Source organism: Ranitomeya imitator, chromosome 5 (assembly GCF_032444005.1).
Source record: "Ranitomeya imitator isolate aRanImi1 chromosome 5, aRanImi1.pri, whole genome shotgun sequence".
NCBI lineage: Eukaryota > Metazoa > Chordata > Amphibia > Anura > Dendrobatidae > Ranitomeya > Ranitomeya imitator.
This window is the reverse complement of record NC_091286.1, coordinates 441,642,735-441,664,653: the sequence shown is the minus strand read 5'-3', so window position 1 is coordinate 441,664,653 and position 21,919 is coordinate 441,642,735. Positions and strand designations below refer to the sequence as shown.

Below are 21,919 nucleotides of genomic sequence, written 5' to 3'. Positions count from 1 at the left end.
GTTAGGGTTGGGGTTAAAATTAGGTTTAGGGTTGGGGCTAAAGTTAGGATAGGGGTGGGGCTAAAGTTAGGGTTGGGAATAGGGGTAGGGGAAGGGTTAGGGTTGGGATTAGGGTTAGGGGTATGTTAGGGTTAGGTTTATGGTTAGGGTTTGGATTAGGGTTAGTGGTGTGTTGCAGTTAGGGTTGGAGTTAGAATTGGGGGGATTCCCCTATTTAAGCACATCAGGTGCTTTTCAAACGTGACATGATGCCCGTGGACCATTTCATCAAAGTCTGCATTCCAAAATGTCACTATTTCCCTTATGAGCCCCGACATGTGCCCAAACAGTGGTTCCCTCCACATATGGGGTACCAGCGTACTCAGGACAAACTGGACAACAACTTTTGGGGTCCAATTTCTCCTGTTACTTTTGTGAACATAAAATATTTCAAGTTAAGAAATCATTTTTGAGAAAAACAATGATTTTTTATTTTCATGGCTCTGCGTTATAAACTTCTGTGAAGCACTTGGGGGTAAAAAGTGCTCACCACACATCTAGGTAAGTTCATTGGGGGGTCTAGTTTCCAAAATGATGTCACCTGTGGGGGGTTTCTACTGTTTAGGCACATCAGGAGCTCTGCAAATGTAGCATGACGCCCGTAGACCATTCCATCAAAGTCTGCATTTCAAAACGTCACTACTTACATTCCGTGCCCCGAAATGTGCCTGAACAGTGGTTCCCCTCACATATGGGGTACCATCGTACTCAGGACAAACTGGGCAACAACGTTTGGGGTCCAATTTCTCCTGTTCTCCTGTTAAAACATTGCTGGCTAAAAAATAATTTTTGAGGAAAAAATTTTTTTTTTAATTTTCATGGCTCTGCGTTATAAACTTGTGAAGCACTTGGGGGTTGAATGTGCTCAGCACACACCTAGATAAGTTTCTTGAGGGGTTTAGTTTCCAAAATGGTGTCACTTGTGGGGGAGATCCAATGTTTAGGCACACAAGGGGTCTCCAAACACGACATGGTGTCCTCTAATGATTGGAGCTATTTTTTCATTCAAAAAGTCAAATGGCACTCCTTCCCTTCCGAGCTCTGCTCTGCGCCCAAACAGTAGTTTGCCCCACATATGAGGTATCAGTGTACTCAGGAGAAGTTGCCCAACAAATTTTATGATCCATTTTATCATGTTGCCCATGTGAAAATGAATAAAATTAAGGCTAAAAGAAAATTTTTGTAAAACAAAAGTACTTTTTTCATTTTTACGGATCAATTTGTGAAGCATCTGTGGGTTCAAAGTGCTCACTATGCATCTATATAAGTTCCTTGGGGAGTCTAGCTTCCAAAGTGGAGTCACTTTTGGGGGAGCTCCACTGTTTAGGCACACAGAGGCTCTCCAAACGCGACATGGACGACATGGTGTCCGCTAACGATTGGCGCTAATTTTTCATTCAAAAATTCAAATGGCTCTCCTTCCCTTCCGAGCCCTGCCATGCGCCCAAACAGTGGCTCCCCCCACATACGGGGTTTCTCCGTACTCAGGACAAATTGGACAACAACGTTTGGGGTCCACTTTCTCTTTTTACCCTTGGGAAAATAAAAGAATTGTTGCTAAAAATCATTTTTGTGACTAAGAAGTTAAATGTTTATTTTTTCCTTCTATGTTGCTTCTGCTGCTGTGAAACACCTGAAGGGTTAATACACTTCCTAAATGTGGTTTTGAGCACCTTGAGGGGTGCAGTTTTTAGAATGGTGGCACTTTTGGGTATTTTAAGCCATATAGACCCCTCAAACTGACTTCAAATGTGAGGTGGTCCCTACAGAAAATGGTTTTGTAAATTTTGTTGTAAAAATAAGAAATCGTTGGTCAACTTTTAACCCTTATAACTTCCTAAAAAAAATATTTTGATTCCAAAATTGTGCAAATGTAAAGTAGACATGTGGTAAATGTTATTTATTAACTATTATTATCACATAACTCTCTGGTTTAACAGAAAAAAAATTCAAAATTTGAAAATTGCTAAATTTTCAAAATTGTTGCCAAATTTCCTATTTTTTCACAAATAAATGCAAAATTATTGACCTAAATTTACCACTGTCATGAAGCCCAATATGTCACAAAAAATAATATCAGAATTGGTAGGATCCGTTGAAGCTTTCCTGAGTTATTACCTCACAAAGGGACACTGGTCAGAATTGCAAAAAATGGCCAGGTCATTAAGGTCAAATAGGCTGGGTCATGAAGGGGTTAAGGCACACAGGAACAATTTTCCACTTAAACAGTCTATTCATTTTATTTACATAGCATAAATTGCATAAAGTATAGTCCATTTCATTACATCAACGGAACCTGTTATGACCACCAGTCTGTTCCAACAGCAGATACACTTGTCTGCCTTTTTCTTCAATCCCATTGTCCGAGATTACCTTCCAAGAGCTCCGCTCCACAAGCTGACTTTTTGTCAGTCCTGGCTTCCAGAGGAACTACCTTACTGGGATAACTGACCCGTACTCTGAATTGCTTGACAAGCTTCAACCTGTCAGTTCCAGACCCTCAGAAGGACAGTAGCTTTCCTCAACTTAGACAGCCATCATGGACTTCCAGGACCTTCCAACACAGAGACCATGTGACCAAACAACAGTCTCATTATATCCCATGAGACACACGCATTGATGGGAGGTAAGTGGTTAGTGTAAGCAGGGCTCCCGGCGAGTCACTTCACTCACCCACGCTGCAGTCAGTTCTTCCCTTTCTTGTGCTCCGCATGCTACCAGCAGAGCTTCCAGCTGGGCCTCTAGCCATCTTCTTAGAGCATGCGCTACTGTCCGCTTAAAGGGCCAACGCTTTCACTTGCTATACCCTCCCAAGCCAATGGCTGTGTGGCAGTATGCATATATTGCTTCCTCCCGACTGAGGAGGTGTCTGAGCAACCTTCCTGTTTATAGTCTTAGTTGTGTAAGGTTGCATACCAGTGCAAATCCTGTTTGCTGCACCCTGGTACAAATCCTGCCCGCTGCACTATTACGCAATTCCTGCCTGTTGCACTCTAAGTGCAAATCCTCCCTGCTACACTGTGATGCAATTCATGCCTGCTGCACTCTGATCCAGATCCTGCCTGCTGCACTCTGATCCCGATCCTGTCTGCTGCACTCCGATATGAACTTGGTCCGCTGCACTCTGATATAAGCTATTCCTGCTGCTCCATTCAGTCTGTCCTCTGGGTCCAGCTGCTATGCATCCGTGCGTCTGTCCTGGAGTGGCACCTAGCATTAATGGGAAGCCAAGTCTAACCTCCCCATCAGAGGCTCTAGTGAAAAGTCAGGTACTCGCTTAGTCGAGCCCCTCCAGGCTCTCCACGGTCCGTGGAACAGTGGTTCCACAAACCATGTCAGTGACAGATAGCCAGGCCCGCCCAGCTCTGCAGCTAACCTGCAAGTCCAGCCCCTTATAAACTAAATAAACTCATGGAACTACAACTCCCAGAGCAACAATCCAGGCTTACAGCGCAGAGGACCTCCGCCTCTGTGACACATACCGACCATTCACAATAACGCCAGTCACTGTCTCACAGGGGATAACATCTGATATTTGATAACTAGGTGACTGAATTATTTACAAGTATTACTTAGAAAATGACCTGAAAGTTGAACTGGGGAGAAAACATAAAGCCTCTTTAAGACATTTTCATTCGAACACTGTTCGATTCCAGCATTGTGCTGTAGTTTTTTCTCTGACCGAATTATTTCTGTAATCTGTAGTATTATAAATCAAATGCTGAAGAAGCCAAGAACTTTCCATGATTTACCAGGGAAATCAGCATAACACAGAACAAGTGTATTAATAGTTTCAGCACACGCCAGTCTGACGAAAAAATTTCTGTATGAATACAATAGAGTGAAGTGCAGCACCAAAGCCTATTGGTCATTTAGTGGAAAGGATTTAAAGAAGGGTGTGTTCTTAGTAATGTTAAAAGAATAGGAGCTACTGAAGACATCCACTCTGAGCCCTGAGAGACGGCTGTGCACATACTGAAGCTCCTGGTGTCCTAGTTATACAGAAGACACAAGAGATGGATGCCAAGAAGACAGGTACACGTGCCCTGCTGAACCCGGGGGAGGAGAATGAAATGGTAAGGTGACATTTAATATGAAAACAAGATCACAGTATCATAATATACATCATCTTCATTTTACTAATATTACTTACTAGAGTCTTGGATAATGTTAAGTAAGATGAATATTGTCATGGTCATGTATTATAAACAGGTGTGGACATAATATTGTTGCAACCTTGGCAGCTGCTCAGGGCCCATTTCTACCTCCAAAGCAGAAAGCAGCTTCTGTCATAGACACATTATTGGACTGCAAAGGGCCAACATACTGTTCTTGCACAAAGGTGCTCTTCTGCCTGTGTTCGTCCCCAAAAAATATATGTGATGTCTTATAGTGAAAACTTTTTGAAGCAACTAATCCAGAAATGAGTGAAAGGGTACATACCCATATACGTGAAAAAAAAGTTCCATAATCTGGACCGAAAAAAGGACAAGTGCCATGCGAGTGTCATGTGAGTACAATGCGATTTTCACACCTAGCATCCGATTTACACCCCAGTGCATTGCAATTGCTATCCAATGGCAATGTGATTTTAACATGAGCTTTTACATACAGCAGCTCTCGGTCATTTACACATCATTTTCAGAGGCAATGTTCGTCAAAACACACACACACACATATATATAGGCATTGCAGCTAAGCAGGGATTAATCCCCCATCCTCTGGAACTCTCTGCCCCAACATGTCCGACTATCAACCACAGTCGGATCCTTCAGACGGAACCTGAAAACTCATCTCTTCAGGAAAGCCTACAGCCTGCACTAACACCGCTGCCGCCTCATCACTATCGACGCTACCGCCTCACCAACACCGGAGCTCCTGCAACCCTCAACCTACTGTCTCCTTCCCCACCATCCTGTAGAATGTAAGCCCGCAAGGGCAGGGTCCTCGCCCCTCTGTATCAGTCCGTCATTGTTAGTTTGTTTACTGTATGTGATATCTGTAACTTGTATGTAACCCCTTCTCATGTACAGCACCATGGAATCAATGGTGCTATATAAATAAATAATAATAATAATAATATATATATATATATATATATATATATATATATATATATATATATATATAGTACAGACCAAAAGTTTTGACACACCTTCTCATTTAAAGATTTTTCTGTATTTTCATGACCATGAAAATTGTACATTCATACTGAAGGCATCAAAACTATGAATTAACACATGTGGAGTTATATACTTAACAAAAAAATGTGAAACAACTGAAATTATGCCTTATATTCTAGGTTCTTCAAAGTAGCCACTTTTTGATTTGATGACTGCTTTGCACACTCTTGGCATTCTCTTGATGAGCTTCAAGAGGTAGTTACCGGGAATGGTTTTCACTTCACAGGTGTGCCCTGTCAGGTTTAATAAGTGGGATTTCTTGCCTTATAGATGGTGTTGGGACCATCAGTTGTATTGTGCAGAAGTCTGGTGGATACACAGTTGATAGTCCTACAGAATAGACTGTTAGATTTTGTATTATGGCAAGAATAAAGCAGCTAAATAAAGAAAAAGGAGTGGCCATCATTACTGTAAGAAATGAAGGTCAGTCAGACCGAAAAATTGGGAAAACTTTGAAAGTGTCCCCAAGTGCAGTGGCAAAAACCATCAAGCACTACAAAGAAAGTGACTCACATGAGGACTGCCCCAGGAAAGGAAGACCAACAGTCACCTCTGCTTCTGAGGATAAGTTTATCTGAGTCACCAGCCTCAGAAATCACAGGTTAACAGCTGCTCAGATTAGAGACCAGGTCAATGCCACACAGAGTTCTAGCAGCAGACACATCTCTACAACAACTGTTAAGAAGAGACTTTGTGCAGCAGGCCTTCATGGTAAAATAGCTGCTGGAAACCACTGCTAAGGACAGGCAACAAGCAGAAGAGACTTGTTTGGGCTAAAGAACACAAGGAATGGACATTAGACCAGTGGAAATCTGTGCTTTTGGTCTGATGAGTCCAAATTTGAAATCTTTGCTTCCAACCACCATTTTTTGTGCGATGCAGAAAAGGTGAATGGATGGACTCTACATGCCTGGTTCCCACTGTGAAGCATGGAGGAGGAGGTGTGATGGTGTGGGGGTGCTTTGCTGGTGACACTGTTGGGTATTTATTCAAAATTGAAGGCATACTGAACCAGCATGTCTACCACAGCATCTTGCAGCGGCATGCTATTCCATCCGGTTTGCGTTTAGTTGGACCATCATTTATTTTTGAACAGGACAATGACCTCAAACACACCTCCAGGCTGTGTAGGGGCTATTTGACCAAGAAGGAGAGTGATGGGGTGCTACGCCAGATGACCTGGCCTCCACAGTCACCAGACCTGAACCCAATCGAGATGGCTTGCGGTGAGCTGGACCGCAGAGTGAAGGCAAAAGGGCCAATAAGTGCTAAGCATCTCTGGGAACAACTTCAAGATTGTTGGAAGACCATTCCCGGTGACTACCTCTTGAAGCTCATCAAGAGAATGCCAAGAGTGTGCAAAGCAGTCATCAAAGCAAAAGGTGGCTACTTTGAAAGAACTTAGAATATAAGACATATTTTCAGTTGCTTCAGACTTTTTTGTTAAGTATATAATTCCACATGTGTTAATTCATAGTTTTGATGCCTTCAGTGTAAATGTACAATTTTCATAGTCATGAAAAGACAGAAAAATCTTTAAATGAGAAGGTGTGTCAAAACTTTTGGTCTGTACTGTATATATATATATATATATATAAATATATATATATATAGATGTCAGTGACACACACTTATATATATATGTTATTATATTGCATAGAGAGATAGATAGAAGACAAGCGGGAAATACATCTGTTGGGTTCTGTAAATTCACTGCAGGAACCGACAGGATAGAAGAGATGGATTACATACAGTAAATACATATAGAAAATGTAGATATATAGATGTCAAGTGACAAATACAATTAGTACATTGTGTGTGCAAATTACTGGACATATATTTTATTAAAAAAGATTATTTTATGGAAAAAAGGGCGTGGGCTCCCGCGCAATTTTCACAACCAGCAGAGAGAAAGCAAATGACTGAGGGCAGATGTTTAGAGCCTGGGAAGGGGATAATACCCATGGAGCTTCCTAGGCTATTAATATCAGATCACAGCTGTATTCTTAGCATTTACTGTCTATTAAAATAGGGGAGCCCCCAAAAAATGACGTGGGGCCTCCATATAATTAATATCCAGCAAAGGATATGCAGATGCAGACGGCTGTGGGCTGATATTAAAAGCCTAGGAAGAGGCCATGGATATTGGCCCCCCTGGCCAAAAACATCAGCACTGAGCCCCCTCAGAAAATGCGTATCTCTAAGATGTGCCAATTCTGGCACTTAACCTCCCTCTTCCCACTTGCCCTGTAGCGGTGGCAAGTGGGGTAATAGTTGTGGGGGTTGATGACACCTTTGTGACATCAAGCCCAAAGGTTAGCAATGGAAAGGCATCAATAAGACGCCCCTATTACTAACCTCATAGTCAAATTGTTAAGAAAACACAGACACCCAGTAAAAAATAGTTTAATTGAAATAAAGTCACAGCCTCCTTTCATATTCTTAAATAAATCATACATACAACCACACTAATTCCTGCAAATCCCTCGATCTCCTGTAATAAAAGTAAAATAACAAACCCACAATAAACCCATACTTGCCGTCGTTGTGTCCCACGCAGTAATCCATATCTGGGGAATATACAATTTTCAACCTGGACTGTGCCAAGATGTGATTGTCCCGGCTGAAAATCACTGGTGAATGAGAGAGATGCTGGGAGCAGAGCTTCAGTGACTTGCGGTGACGTCACTGAAGCTGCGCTCCCTCACAGCCTGAACTGCGGTGAACTCTGGACCGTGGGAAAATGCACTGTGCTTTTACTGTACATCGCACATGAATTATCGGTGTGTAAAAAACGGACAGCACTCACATGGTGCGAGTGCTGTGCATTTTTTTCTCGCATCCATTGGCGAGTCTCATCCGAGATACGCTGCAAATCACAGCATGTTGCGATTTTTTTCTCAGTCCGATTTGAGCTCTGTGATTTGAGCTCAGTGGTCTGTTGAAGACATTTATCTAGTAAAGAATGGTTATATTCTGATATAGTATGTATTATTTATTTTATTTGCTTAAATAGCACCATCATATTCGCTTAGCAGAAATCATTATCACTGTCCCCATTGGGGCTCACAATCAGTATGTCTTTTGAGTGTGGGAGGAAACCCACGCAAACACAGGGAGAATATATAATCTTTTTGCAGATGTTGTCCTTGGTGGGATTTGAACCAAAGACCTCAGAGCTGAAAAGCAGCAGTGCTAACGTAAGGTATTATGTACAGTCCAAGAGAAAAAAAAAGTATCACTCCAGTTATGCACACCACACATATAGAAATGAAAACGTAATGCTAAAATATATGAAAACACAAGATTTTATTAACACTCCACATTAAAACATTATTAAAAGCCACAACAACCAAAAAGCCCTGTTTATAACAGTCAATCAATATTCAATACAATTATATGTACAGCATATAGTAAGTGATATGACCTGAAATGCTACATGCCTGCCTATAACCACAGACTGAATAGGGGCTATATGTAGCCAGCTTGAAAAAAACAGGCCGGCAAAAAGGATAAGCCCAGTACCACCATATACATAACAATGGGCACAAAACACCAAAAGGTGCCTAGACACAAAGGAGTGCAAAATGATGCACTGTAAAGGTACCGTCACACTTAGCGACGCTGCAGCGATACCGACAACGATCCGGATCGCTGCAGCGTCGCTGTTTGGTCGCTGGAGAGCTGTCACACAGACAGCTCTCCAGCGACCAACGATCCCGAGGTCCCCGGTGTAAGAGGGTGAACTGTAGTCCCACTGAGAGGGCACTAGGACCCTGTGGTTTTTGCCTGTTGCAGCAGAGGACAGACCTCCCAGAGACAATGTGTGCTGCGGGGTGGGGTCTAGTGTCTCGAGTGTAAAGTGAAAGTGAGAAGTGAGAGCTGAGAGAGAAAAGGCGGGAAGAAAAGGAGAAGCTGCTGTGAGATCTTAAAAAGAGACTGTGTGGATTTACTGCAAGTGTTTTTGGAGGAAAAGAAGCTTTTGAGAGACTTTTTTTTGCTAACGTTCCCCTGGAGAAGAGCTAACCTTTTGTTTAACTCTGTGAGAGACTTGTGTTGCTAACGTTTCCTGGAGAGGAGCTAACCCTTTATCTAAGTAAAGACGGAGACTTTGCTAAGAACCCAGTACGAATTTGGAAGTCTGTGGATTCCCTGTGCATTGAGTGGAGAAACAAGTCTGGGCAGACTGCTGATACAGAGACGGACGGATTGTCGTGGAAGCATTCCTAGGAGCTACAGAAGCAGAGACTACATCGTGAGACCACTAACTAAGTCCCCGGCGTTTGGGCTCGGCATCGGCCGACAAGACAAGAGGAGCTTGCTGTAACTTATTGGCGCTGAAGATAAGGATTGGCTGCAGCCTGTGCGGATTCCTGCCTGAGAGGAAATCCATTTCAGGATACGGTACCATAGTTATAGATACCCGGGTATCTCTGCTCAGAGTGTAAAATTGTTACTTTAGAGGTGTATCTTATATTAGAGTTGTGTAAGTTATACTCAATGTGCCATTCCAGGGGCTCCCTTAATAACACTACATTCAATTTACACTTGTTCCTGTTTTTAGTTGCCTGTTAGGTAAATTTCTTACTAGTCTGTTGTAGTATACAGTTCTCAGGAGACCTTGGAGTGGCACAGTGATTTCAGCTGCTGCTGAGCTAGTGTATCTTTGGGGTGCATCTGCCTTAATATTCTCCATATTACCTTGATTAATTTGCCTTTGAGTAAATACCGTTGGAGATTTCTGCCTTGGTCTTGGTTTGTGACTCACTGGATCTTATTCGGACCTCTGGTCATTACACCCGGTAACCAGGGTAAACATCGGGTAACTAAGCGCAGGGCCGCGCTTAGTAACCCGATGTTTACCCTGGTTATCAGCGTAAAAAAACAAACAGTACATACTTACATTCAGCTGTCTGTCCCTTGCCGTCTGGTTCCTGCACTGACTGCTGGCCGTAAAGTGAAAGTGAAAGCACAGCACAGCAGTGAGTCACACAGCGGTGACTCACCGCTGTGGCTGTGCTCTGCTTTCACTTTACGGCCAGCAGTCAGTGCAGGAACCAGACGGCAAGGGACAGACAGCTGAATGTAAGTATGTACTGTTTGTTTTTTTACGCTGGTAACCAGGGTAAACAGCGGGTTACTAAGCGCGGCCCTGCGCTTAGTTACCCGATGTTTACCCTGGTTACCAGTGAAGACATCGCTGAATCGGTGTCACACACGCCGATTCAGCGATGTCTACGGGGAGTCCAGCGACTAAATAAAGTTCTGGACTTTCTTCCCCGACCAGCGATCTCCCAGCAGGGGCCTGATCGCTGCTGCCTGTCACACTGGACGATATCGCTAGCGAGGACGCTGCAACGTCACGGATCGCTAGCGATATCGTCTAGTGTGACAGTACCTTAATGTGGAAACCTGTATGGCTCATGGGACACTGATAAATGCACAACACAAACTGACTGGTCTATAACCAAAATCCCAAAGTCACCATAATAATAAAAATAATAATAATAATCTTTATTTTTATACCATGCTGGTAATCAGGTGCAGCACAAAAGCAGCCAGAGAAAACCCCAGAAAATACTGAGGTCAATATTACCCAAAGTAAAGTGGTGGCAAAGACAGGGTCCGTAGGTAGGCAGGCAAACAGGACAAGGGCCAGTGCAGCCCCACCCATATTGCCCTCACTGATAGGGCTTCATCTGGGGAGATGATAGCGTGTGTCCCAAACCTTGTATAAATACATACCCAATGATTAAGAAGAGACGGCACACCTGTGACTCAGTGGAAGTACCGCTGACCGTGCATGCGCAGAGGATCCAGGGGGAAAGTGGAAATGCCGGCAAGAGTAGGACCGGAGTAGAGTCAAAAGGAGAACCAATAATACGCCCAGCAGGGTGGAGGAGAGGAGGAGCCACTGTCAGCGTAAGCGACTGAAACAAAACAGCGTACCAAAAGAAACACATGTGCGCAGGCGCAAAGACGCCGGAGAACCCAGCAACAATGCGCCTGCTCCCAAGGAACTATCCATGCATGGAAATAAAATCTCTGTGTACAGGCAACAGAAAGCGCATACAAAGGATGGAAGCATGGCCAATGATACGTACAATAGGGCGAAGCAAGGGTGGGACCTCCGAAAGTGCGCACAGCCAGAGGGTAATCTCAAGGCAAATGTACGTGCGCAAGTGCAGAGGCGTCCGGAGCCCCAACCAAAGAGGCCCAATTGATGAGAATAGTAATGTGTATAGAAGTCACAACTATGAAAGAGGGCAGCATAGCACTAACGTCAGAAGTGGAAATAACGAGCGAACCCAGTACCCACAGCAGCCATACATAGTGCATGCACAGAGCAATCAACCTCCGGGGGACACTCACACATGCATAACCCAGCCAATATAAACACACAAACAAACAGACAGCCATCAGCAGAGGCCCTGCAATTGTGCAAGATGCCAAAAGGTGTAAGCGATGCACCAAGAATGATTTACAATAATGTGTTGCAGACATGTATGTAGCATGTACAAAATTGATATACAAACTGTCTTTATTAATCTCCAAAGCAAATGTCACAAATGTATAAATATATTACACACACGAACTGTTAACAATATAGAGTAAAAAATCCAGAGTAAAAAATCCAGGGCTGGGAAGGCTGAGTTTAAAACCGTAGCGACCATACCTCAAGCGGTATACCTGAAGCCTGGGTAGGATATGCATACGTTGGCGAAGGCCTATCCTGCATGAAAAAGAAGAAAATCCCGGGGAACTCCAAGACAGAAAAATTCGAAGACAAACCTGTGCCCACTGAGCCAGGGAGAGTGGAGCCAAGCACCAGTGCTAGTCTAACTATATCTGATGTCCCATGAGCCAAGGATACCTAGATTTTATAATGCATGCGTAGGCATACTAGCAAAAAGTTGGCCCTTATCAAAATCCCATCTTATCCATGCAATATGTTTGAAATACAAATAAGTATAAGCAGGAAAAAGAGATAATAAACCTCTCAGATAATATATCCCATCAATAAATGTAAAGTGCAGTGCATATGAGGTACAGCCACCAATAGGCCGATAAAATGGGGCCATAAGGGGGGGGAAACCCCCACAAAAGACCCAATGGAACCACGAGCAGCCCATCTGTGGAACATCACGAAATAGTAGTCCCAAAACGGCTGCTGTAAAAATCCAGCTATAGACACAACACAACGTCCATATTATATGAACAAGTCCTCAGTAAGGGCTCCAGTTTGAATGTAAGAAGTCCATTTTATTTAGAAGAAGGACGACTCCCACTCAAATATGATCTTCAAAGTCCCTCATGTCATGACTTGGAAAGAAGGGTCCAGGTATGTCCGATCCATAGAGGCAACTAGACCATGAAGTAGGAGGCCAAAAGGATCTCATCCCAGGAAGCCTGTAAACAGGAGCTCTTCATTAAGACCTGCTGGGGCAACAGAAGAAAGATTGAAAATCCAGCGAGATTCATAGCGTAACAAAGACGGCTTGAGTGGACCCACCTGTTGGAAATTTGGACGTGCTCCAAGCCAATCACCTTGGTATGTGTCACCCGGCCCACATGATGAGTAAGAAAATGGGCCGCTACAGGGGTGAGAACTTTGCCTTTAGAAAGATCATTGGAGGCCAAATTGATTGTGGAGAAGTGCTTCTGCACTCTCCATCGCAGGTCCAGCGAAGTTTGACCCACATATATAAGTTGACAAGGGCAAATCAGGGCGTAAATAACACACGTGGTCTTGCAGTTTATATATGAAGAAAGTCTATGTCGACAACCATCCCTGGGATGAACAAAAAAGTCCCTTGTAGTCCCCATATGTGAGCAAATACTGCAACCCCCACAGGCAAATAAACCTCGGAGTTTAATGCCCCGGTTAGTGCTTAGAGTTTGTCTCTTATAGTGGCTCCTGGACAACATATCCCTGAAATTAGGAGCTCTTCTGGCTACCAACAGGGGTTGTCCACTGACCACATCAGCAGTTTGAAGGTCCGTCGTCAGGATATCCTAGAGCATACGTAAAATAGCCTTGATGCTACCCCAGTTGTTATTGTAACCCGTGATAAACCTAGGCTTATCAACACGTACCTTGGTAGACGCAAGTAATAGGCAATCCTGGGTGTGAAGTCTTGCTCGTTGGAATGCTGTAGAAATACTTCTGTGCAGATAATGCCTTTCTTTGAAACGATTTGTAAGTTTTTGTGCTTCCACTCGAAAATCCACATCAGTCGTGCAATTCCTCCTCACTCTCAGAAATTGGCCGACGGGCACTCCATCCCTAGTATGCTGTGGGTGAAAGCTTATGTAATCCAGCAGGCTGTTAGTGGCCATCGGCTTCCGAAATAACTTTGTGGAGATGGAGCCATCCTCTTCAATCTTTATTTGTAGGTCAAGGTAAGTAGCTATGGAGGATGACACAGAGTAAGTCAATAGAATGTTATGTGTATTCATATTCAAGGAATCAATATAACTCCTACACTCCTCCATAGTGCCTATCCAGATAAAGAAAACATCGTCGATGTATCGTGACCAATGGACAATCTTACTCCTGAAGACCGATGATGGGTAGACCACCGTGGCCTCCCACCACCCCAAGAACAGGTTTGCCAGGGTCGGTGCACACCTGGCACCCATGGCCACACCCGACATTTGTAAGTTGTATGTTCTGTCGAACAGAATGTAGTTGTGCCTCAAGATGAAGTCGAGCAGGTCCACCACCCGAGAGTCATGCATGCGGTCCGAATGTTCCACCAAATCTAGAAAATATAAAACAGCCATTATACCATCCTCGTGGCTAATGTTGGAATAAAGTGACTCGACTTCACACGTCACCAATAGAGCCCCTGGCGGCAGCTTCAAGGAGCGACAGATGTTAATAAAGTGGGCTGAGTCCTTCACAAAGGATGGTAAGTTCTTAACTAGTGGTTGCAGGAAGTAGTCCATGTAGATACAGGCTTTCTCACACAGGCTGCCAATGCTGGCCACAATCGGCTGGTCCGGCGGCCTGCGGATGTCCTTCTGGACCTTAGGCAACATATAGAATGTTGCCGTGGTGGGACATTCAACCTACAGGAACTGAAATTCTTGGTGATTGATGATGCCAAGGTCCCTGGCCCTTTCCAAGAGAGCCCTGAAGCGGGCACCAAAAACGACCAAGGGATCTGACGGAAGCTTTTTGTAGAACCTCTGATTTCCTAGTTGTCGATTCGCCTCCTCCAGATAGAGGGCATGTGGCCAAAGGACCACATTGCCCCCCTTGTCTGCCTCTTTAATCAAGAAAGAATCATTGTTCTTAAGGTTAGACAAAGGCCGTTTTTCCTCCCTACTCAAATTGGAAGGAAGCAATGGTAGTAAGGGCATGAACATAATGTCTTTTTTGGTCAGTTCGGAGAAGACCCTGATGGATGGTACTAGAGAAAAAGGGGGGCCACAGTAGACCTATTACAGTGTGGAAACCGATTCCTACCTCCATCAGTCCATGGACCAGGGGCTCTGTTGGTGACGTGTGACATCAAGTCACTTTATTCCAACATTAGCCACGAGGATGTTATAACGGCGGTTTTATATTTTCTAGATTTGGTGGAACATTCGGACCGCATGCATGACTCTCTGGTGGTGGACCTGCTCGACTTCATCTTGAGTCACAACTACTTTCTGTTCGACAGAATATACTACTTACAAACGTCGGGTGTGGCCATGGGTGCCAGGTGTGCACCGGCCCTGGCAAACCTGTTCTTGGGGTGGTGGGAGGCCACGGTGGTCTACCCATCATCGGTCTACAGGAGTAAGATTGTCCATTAGTCACGATACATCAACAATGTTTTCTTTATCTGGCTAGGCACTATGGAGGAGTGTAGGAGTTATATTGATTCCTTCAATATGAATACACATAACATTCTATTGACTTACTCTGTGTCATCCTCTGTAGCTACTTACCTTGACCTACAAATAAAGATTGAAGAGGATGGCTCCATCTCCACAAAGTTATTTCGGAAGCCGATGGCCACTAACAGCCTGCTGGATTACAGAAGCTTTCACCCACAGCATACTAGGGATGGAGTACCCGTCGGCCAATTTCTGAGAGTGAGAAGGAATTGCACGACCGATGTGGATTTTCGAGTGGAAGCACAAAAACTTACGAATCGTTTCAAAGAAAGGCATTACCCGTACATAAGTATTTCTACAGCACTCCAACGAGCAAGACTTCACACCCAGGATTCTCTATTACTTGCATCTACCAAGGTACGTGATGATAAACCTAGGTTTATCACGGGTTACAATAACAACTGGGGTAGCATCAAGGCTATTTTACGTAGGCACTGGGATATCCTGACGACGGACCTTCAAACTGCTGATGTGGTCAGTGAACAACCCAGAAGAGCTCCTAATTTCAGGGATATGTTGTCCAGGAGCCACTATAAGAGACAAACTCTAAGCACTAACCGGGGCATTAAACTCCGAGGTTCATTTGCCTATGGGGGTTGCAGTATTTGCTCACGTATGGGGACTACAAGGGACTTTTGCGTTCATCCCAAGGATGGTAGTCGACATAGACTCTCTTCATATATAAACTGCAAGACCACGTGTGTTATTTACGCCCTGATTTGCCCTTGTCAACTTACATATGTGGGTCAAACTTCGCAGGACCTGCGACGGAGAGTGCAGAAGCAGTTCTCCACAATCAATTTGGCCTCCAATGATCTTTCTAAAGGCAAAGTTCTCACCCCTGTAGCTGCCCAGTGTCTTACTCATCATGTGGGCCGGGTGACAAATACCAAGGTGGTTGGCTTGGAGCGCGTCCAAATTTCCAACAGGGGGGTCCACTCAAGCCGTCTTTGTTACGCTGTGAATCTCGCTGGATTTTCAATCTTTCTTCTGTTGCCCCAGCAGGTCTTAATGAAGAGCTCCTGTTTACAGGCTTCCTGGGATGAGATCCTTTTGGCCTCCTACTTCATGGTCTAGTTGTCTCTATGGATCAGACATACCTGGACCCTTCTTTTCGAGTCATGCCATGACTGAAGATCATATTTGAGTGGGAGTCGTCCTTCTTCTAAATAAAATGGACTTCTTACTTTCAAACTGGAGCCCTTACTGAGGACTTGTTCATATAATGTTGACGTTGTGTTGTGTCTATAGCTGGATTTTTACGGCAGCCGTTTTGGGACTACTATTTTGTGATGTTCCACAGATGGGCTGCTCGTGGTTCCATTGGGTCTTTTGTGGGGGTTACCTCCCCCTTATGGCCCCATTTTATCGGCCTATTGGTGGCTGTACCTCATATGCACTGCACTTTACATTTATTGATGGGATATGTTATCTGAGAGGTTTATTATCTCTTTTTCCTGCTTATACTTATTTGTATTTCAAACATATTGCATGGATAAGATGGGATTTTGATAAGGGCCAACTTTTTGCTAGTATGCCTACGCATGCATTATAAAATCTAGGTATCCTTGGCTCATGGGACATCAGATATAGTTAGACTAGCACTGGTGCTTGGCTCCACTCTCCCTGGCTCAGTGGGCACAGGTTTGTCTTCGGATTTTTCTGTCTTGGGGTTCCCCGGGATTTTCTTCTTTTTCATGCAGGATAGGCCTTCGCCAACGTATGCGTATCCTACCCAGGCTTCAGGTACACCGTTTGAGGTATGGTCGCTACAGTTTCAAACTCAGTCTTCCCGGCCCTGGATTTTTTATTCTAGATATTTAACTCTATATTGTTAACAGTTCATGTGTGTAATATATTTATACATTTGTGACATTTGCTTTGGAGATTAATAAAGACAGTTTGTATATCAATTTTTTACATGCTACATACATGTCTGCAATACATTTTTGTAAATTATTCTGGGTGCATCGCTTACACCTTTTGGCGTATTGCACAATTGCAGGGCCTCTGCTGATGGCTGTCTGTTTGTTTGTGTGTTTATATTGGCTGGGTTATGCATGTGTGAGTGTCCCCAGGGGGTTGATTGTTCTGTGCATGCACTATGTATGGCTGCTGTGGGTACTGGGTCTGCTCGTTATTTCCACTTCTGACATTAGCGCTATGCTGCCCTCTTTCATAGTTGTGGCTTCTATGCACATTACTATTCTCATCAATTGGGCCTCTTTGGTTGGGGCTCCTGACACCTCTGCACTTGCGCACGTACATTTGCCTTGAGATTCGCTACCCTCTGGCCGTGTGCACTTTTGGAGGTCCCACCCTTGCTTCGCCCTATTGTACGTATCATTGGCCATGCTTCCATCCTTTGTATGCGCTTGCTGTTGCCTCTACACAGAGATTTTATTTCCATGCATGGATAGTTCCTTGGGAGCAGGCGCACTGTTGCAGGGTTCTCCAGCGTCTTTGTGCCTGCGCACATGTGTTTCTTTTGGTACGCTGTTTTGTTTCAGTTGCTTATGCTGACAGTGGCTCCTCCTCTCCTCCGCCCTGCTGGGCGTATCATTGGTTCTCCTTTTGACTCTACTTCGGTCATACTCTGGCCGGCATTTCCACTTGCCCCTTGGATCCTCTGCGCATGCGCGGTCAGCGGTACTTCCACTGAGTCACAGGTGTGCCGTCTCGTCTTAATTATTGGGTATGTATTTATACAAGGTTTGGGACACACGCTATCATCTCCCCTGATGAAGCCCTATCAGTGAGGGCGATACGCGTGGGGCTGCACTGGCCCTTGTCCTGTTTGCCTGCCTACCTACAGACCCTGTCTCGGCCACCACTTCACTTTGCGTAATATTGACCTCAGTATTTTCTGGGGTTTTCTCTGGCTGCTTTTGGGCTGCACCTGATTACCAGCATGGTGACTTTGGGATTTTGGTTATAGACCAGTCAGTTTGGGTCGTGCATTTATCAGTGTCCCATGAGCCATACAGGTTTCCGCATTACAGTGCATCATTTTGCACTCCTTTGTGTCTAGGCACCTTTTGGTGTTTTGTGCCCATTGTTATGTATATGGTGATACAGGGCTTATCCTTTTTGCCGGCCTGTTTTTTTCAAGCTGGCTACATATAGCCCCTATTCAGTCTGTGGTTATAGGCAGGCATGTAGCATTCCAGGTCATATCACTTACTATATGCTGTACATATAATTGTATTGAATATTGATTGACTGTTATGGACAGGGCTTTTTGGTTGTTGTGGCTTTTAATTATGTTTTAATGTAATGTGTTAATAAGATCTTGTGTTTTCATATTATTTAGCATTACGTTTTCATTTCTATATATCTGGTGTGCATAACTGGAGTGATACTTTTCTTTCTCTTGGATCATATAGTGGTTTATCACTCCCCTCCACCCCGTATGATATTTGATACAGTTTGTATATTGTACATATACTCTTGTGGTGCGCCTTGGGTTGTTATTTACTCGCTAGTAGTGTTGAGCGATACCGTCCGATACTTGAAAGCATCAGTATTGGATAGTATCGGCCGATACCCGAAAAGTATCGGATATCGCCGATACCGATATCCGATACCAATACAAGTCAATGGGACACCAAGTGTCGGAAGGTATCCTGATGGTTCCCAGGGTCTGAAGGAGAGGAAACTCTCCTTCAGGCCCTGGGATCCATATTAATGTGTAAAATAAAGAATTAAACTAAAAAATATTGATATATTCACCTCTCCGGCGGCCCCTGGACATCACCGCGGGTAACCGGCAGGCTTCTTTGTTTAAAATGAGCGCGTTTAGGACCTGAGGAATGACGTCGCGGCTTCTGATTGGTCGCGTGCCGCTCATGTGACCGCCACGCGACCAATCAGAAGCCGCGATGTCATTCGCAGGTCCTAAATTCCTAGAATGAGGAGTTTAGTGCCTGAGAATGACGTCGCGGCTTGTGATTGGTCGCGTGGCGGTCACATGAGCGGCACGCGACCAATCAGAAGCCACGACGTCATTCTCAGGTCCTAAACGCGCTCATTTTAAACAAAGAAGCCTGCCGGTTACCCGCGGTGATGTCCAGGGGCCGCCGGAGCGGTGAATATATCAATATTTTTTATTTTAATTCTTTATTTTACACATCACTATGGATCCGATACCGATTCCCGATACCACAAAAGTATCGGAACTCGGTATCGGAATTCCGATACTGCAAGTATCGGCCGATACCCGATACTTGCGGTATCGGAATGCTCAACACTACTCGCTAGGTATTATGTACAGTACTCAATGGTATAGGTATGATTTATGTGCAGTAGTATATGGTATATGTAAGATGTATTATGTGCAGTTCTGGGTGGTATAGGTATGAGATGTGCAGTACTATATGGTATATGTATGATGTATTATCTGCAGTTCTGGGTGGTAAAGAATGTTAGGGAAGGAGGGATTTCTATTTCTCCACAGGTTTTTCTGTCTTATGTACCCAAGCTATGACACAATAATCATAGCAACAAACTGCTTGTTATCTTTCCAAATAGTCTCTAAAGTTTATTGATAGAGTGATCTTTTATAGTACAAGATCAAAGGGAAATAAGGCATTACACAATAATCTGGCAGAAATATGAGTTATACAATGCGTTGTAAAACACATCCTAAGGCCATAAAAATATCCACACGTAGACAGATGATAACTGAGAACATAGGTCACCACACAATAACAGTCTTCAGATTCAGTCCTTAACCCCTTCCCGACCTTTGACGCCACGTAGGCGTCATGAAAGTCGGTGCCAATCCGACCCATGACGCCTATGTGGCGTCATGGAAAGATCGCGTCCCTGCAGATCGGGTGAAAGGGCTAACTCCCATTTCACCCGATCTGCAGGGACAGGGGGAGTGGTAGTTTAGCCCAGGGGGGTGGCTTCACCCCCCCGTGGCTACGATCGCTCTGATTAGCTGTTGAAAGTGAAACTGCCAATCAGAGCGATTTGTAATATTTCACCTATTAAAACTGGTGAAATATTACAATCCAGCCATGGCCAATGCTGCAATATCATCTGCCATGGCTGGAAACACTAATGCGCCCCCACCCCACCCCACCGATCGCCCCCCCAGCCCTCCGATCTGTCTGGTACACTGCTCCGGCTCCCCTCCGTCCTGTGCTCCGCTCCCCCCGTGCTCTTGTCCGCTCCCCCCATGCTCCAATCACCCCCCCGTGCTCCAATCACCCCCCCTGCACTTCGATCCACCCCCCGTGCTCCGTTCCACCCCCCTGTGCTCCGTTCAACCCCCCCGTGCTCCGTTCCACCCCCCATGCTCCGTTCCACCCCCCGCGCTCCGATCCACCCCCCCATGCTCCGATCCCCCCCCCATGCTCTCCCCCACCCCATCATACTTACCGATCCTGCCGGGGTCCGTCCGTCTTCTCCTTGGGCGCCACCATCTTCCAAAATGGCGGGCGCATGCGCAGTGCGCCCGCCGAATCTGCCGGCCGGCAGATTCGTTCCAAAGTGCATTTTGATCACTGAGATATAATCTATCACAGTGATCAAAATAAAAAAAATAATAAATGACGCCCTCCTTTGTCATCCCCATAGGTAGGTACAATAAAAAAATAAAGAATTTTTTTTTTCCACTAATGTTAGAATAGGGTTAGGGCTAGGGCTAGGGCTAGGGTTAGGGTTAGGGCTAGGGTTAGGGCTAGGGTTAGGGCTAGGGCTAGGGTTAGGGTTAGGGCTAGGGTTAGGGCTAGGGTTAGGGCTAGGGCTAGGGTTAGGGCTAGGGTTAGGGTTAGGGCTAGGGTTAGGGTTAGGGCTAGGGTTAGGGCTAGGGTTAGGGTTTGGGTTAGGGCTAGGGTTAGGGCTAGGGTTAGGGCTAGGGTTAGGGTTAGGGTTAGGGCTAGGGTTAGGGTTAGGGCTAGGGTTAGGGTTTCGGTATGTGCACACGTATTCTGGTCCTCTGCTGTTTTTCCGCTGCGGAAACCGCTGCTGATTTATGGCGGATTTACCACGTTTTTTCTGCGCATTTCACTGCGGTTTTACAACTACGATTTTCTATTGGAGCAGTTGTAAAACCGCTGCGGAATCCGCAGAAAGAGGTGGCATGCTGCGGAATGTAAACCGCTGCGTTTCCGTGCAGTTTTTCTGCAGCATGTGTACAGCGATTTTTGTTTCCCATAGGTTTACATTGAACTGTAAACTCATGGTAAACTGCTGTTGATACGCAGCGTTTTCCGCAGCGTGTGCACATACCTTTAGAATTAGGCTATGTGCACACGGTGCGGATTTGGCTGCGGATCCGCAGCGGATTGGCCGCTGCGGATTTGCAGCAGTGTTCTATCAGGTTTACATTTCCATGTAAACCTATGGAAAACCAAATCCGCTGTGCCCATGGTGCGGAAAATACCGTGCGGAAACGCTGCGTTGTATTTTCCGCAGCATGTCAATTCTCTGTGCGGATTCCGCAGCGTTTTACACCTATTCCTCAATAGGAATCCGCAGGTGAAATCCGCACAAAAAACACTGGAAATCCGCGGAAAATCCGCAGGTAAAACACAGTGCCTTTTACCCGTGGATTTTTAAAAAATGATGCTGAAAAATTTCACACGAATCCGCAACGTGGGCACATAGCCTTAGGGTTAGGGTTGGAATTAGGGTTGTGGCTACAGTTGGGATTAGGGTTAGGGGTGTGGGGGGGTTAGTGTTGGAGGTAGAATTGAGGGGTTACCACTGTTTAGGCATATCAGGGGTCTCCAAACGCAACATGGCGCCACCATTGATTCCAGCCAATCTTGTATTCAAAAAGTCAAATGGTG

At 44.9% G+C, this 21,919-nt stretch overlaps 1 protein-coding gene across 3 annotated transcripts in view; it reads left to right on the top strand.

Annotated features, from left to right (window-relative positions):
- The first annotated feature begins 3,977 nt into the window (after positions 1-3,977).
- LOC138638124 (probable cation-transporting ATPase 13A4) overlaps positions 3,978-21,919 on the top strand; it is a 581,505-nt gene continuing 563,563 nt past the window's right edge. For 2 of the 3 annotated variants that reach the window (XM_069727152.1, XM_069727151.1), the window contains exon 1: positions 3,978-4,115. In XM_069727152.1, the coding sequence (XP_069583253.1) occupies positions 4,056-4,115 (60 nt within the window). In that variant the 5' untranslated portion in view covers positions 3,978-4,055. The remainder of the gene's footprint in view (positions 4,116-21,919) is intronic. The other variant, XM_069727153.1, reaches the window with a different exon arrangement.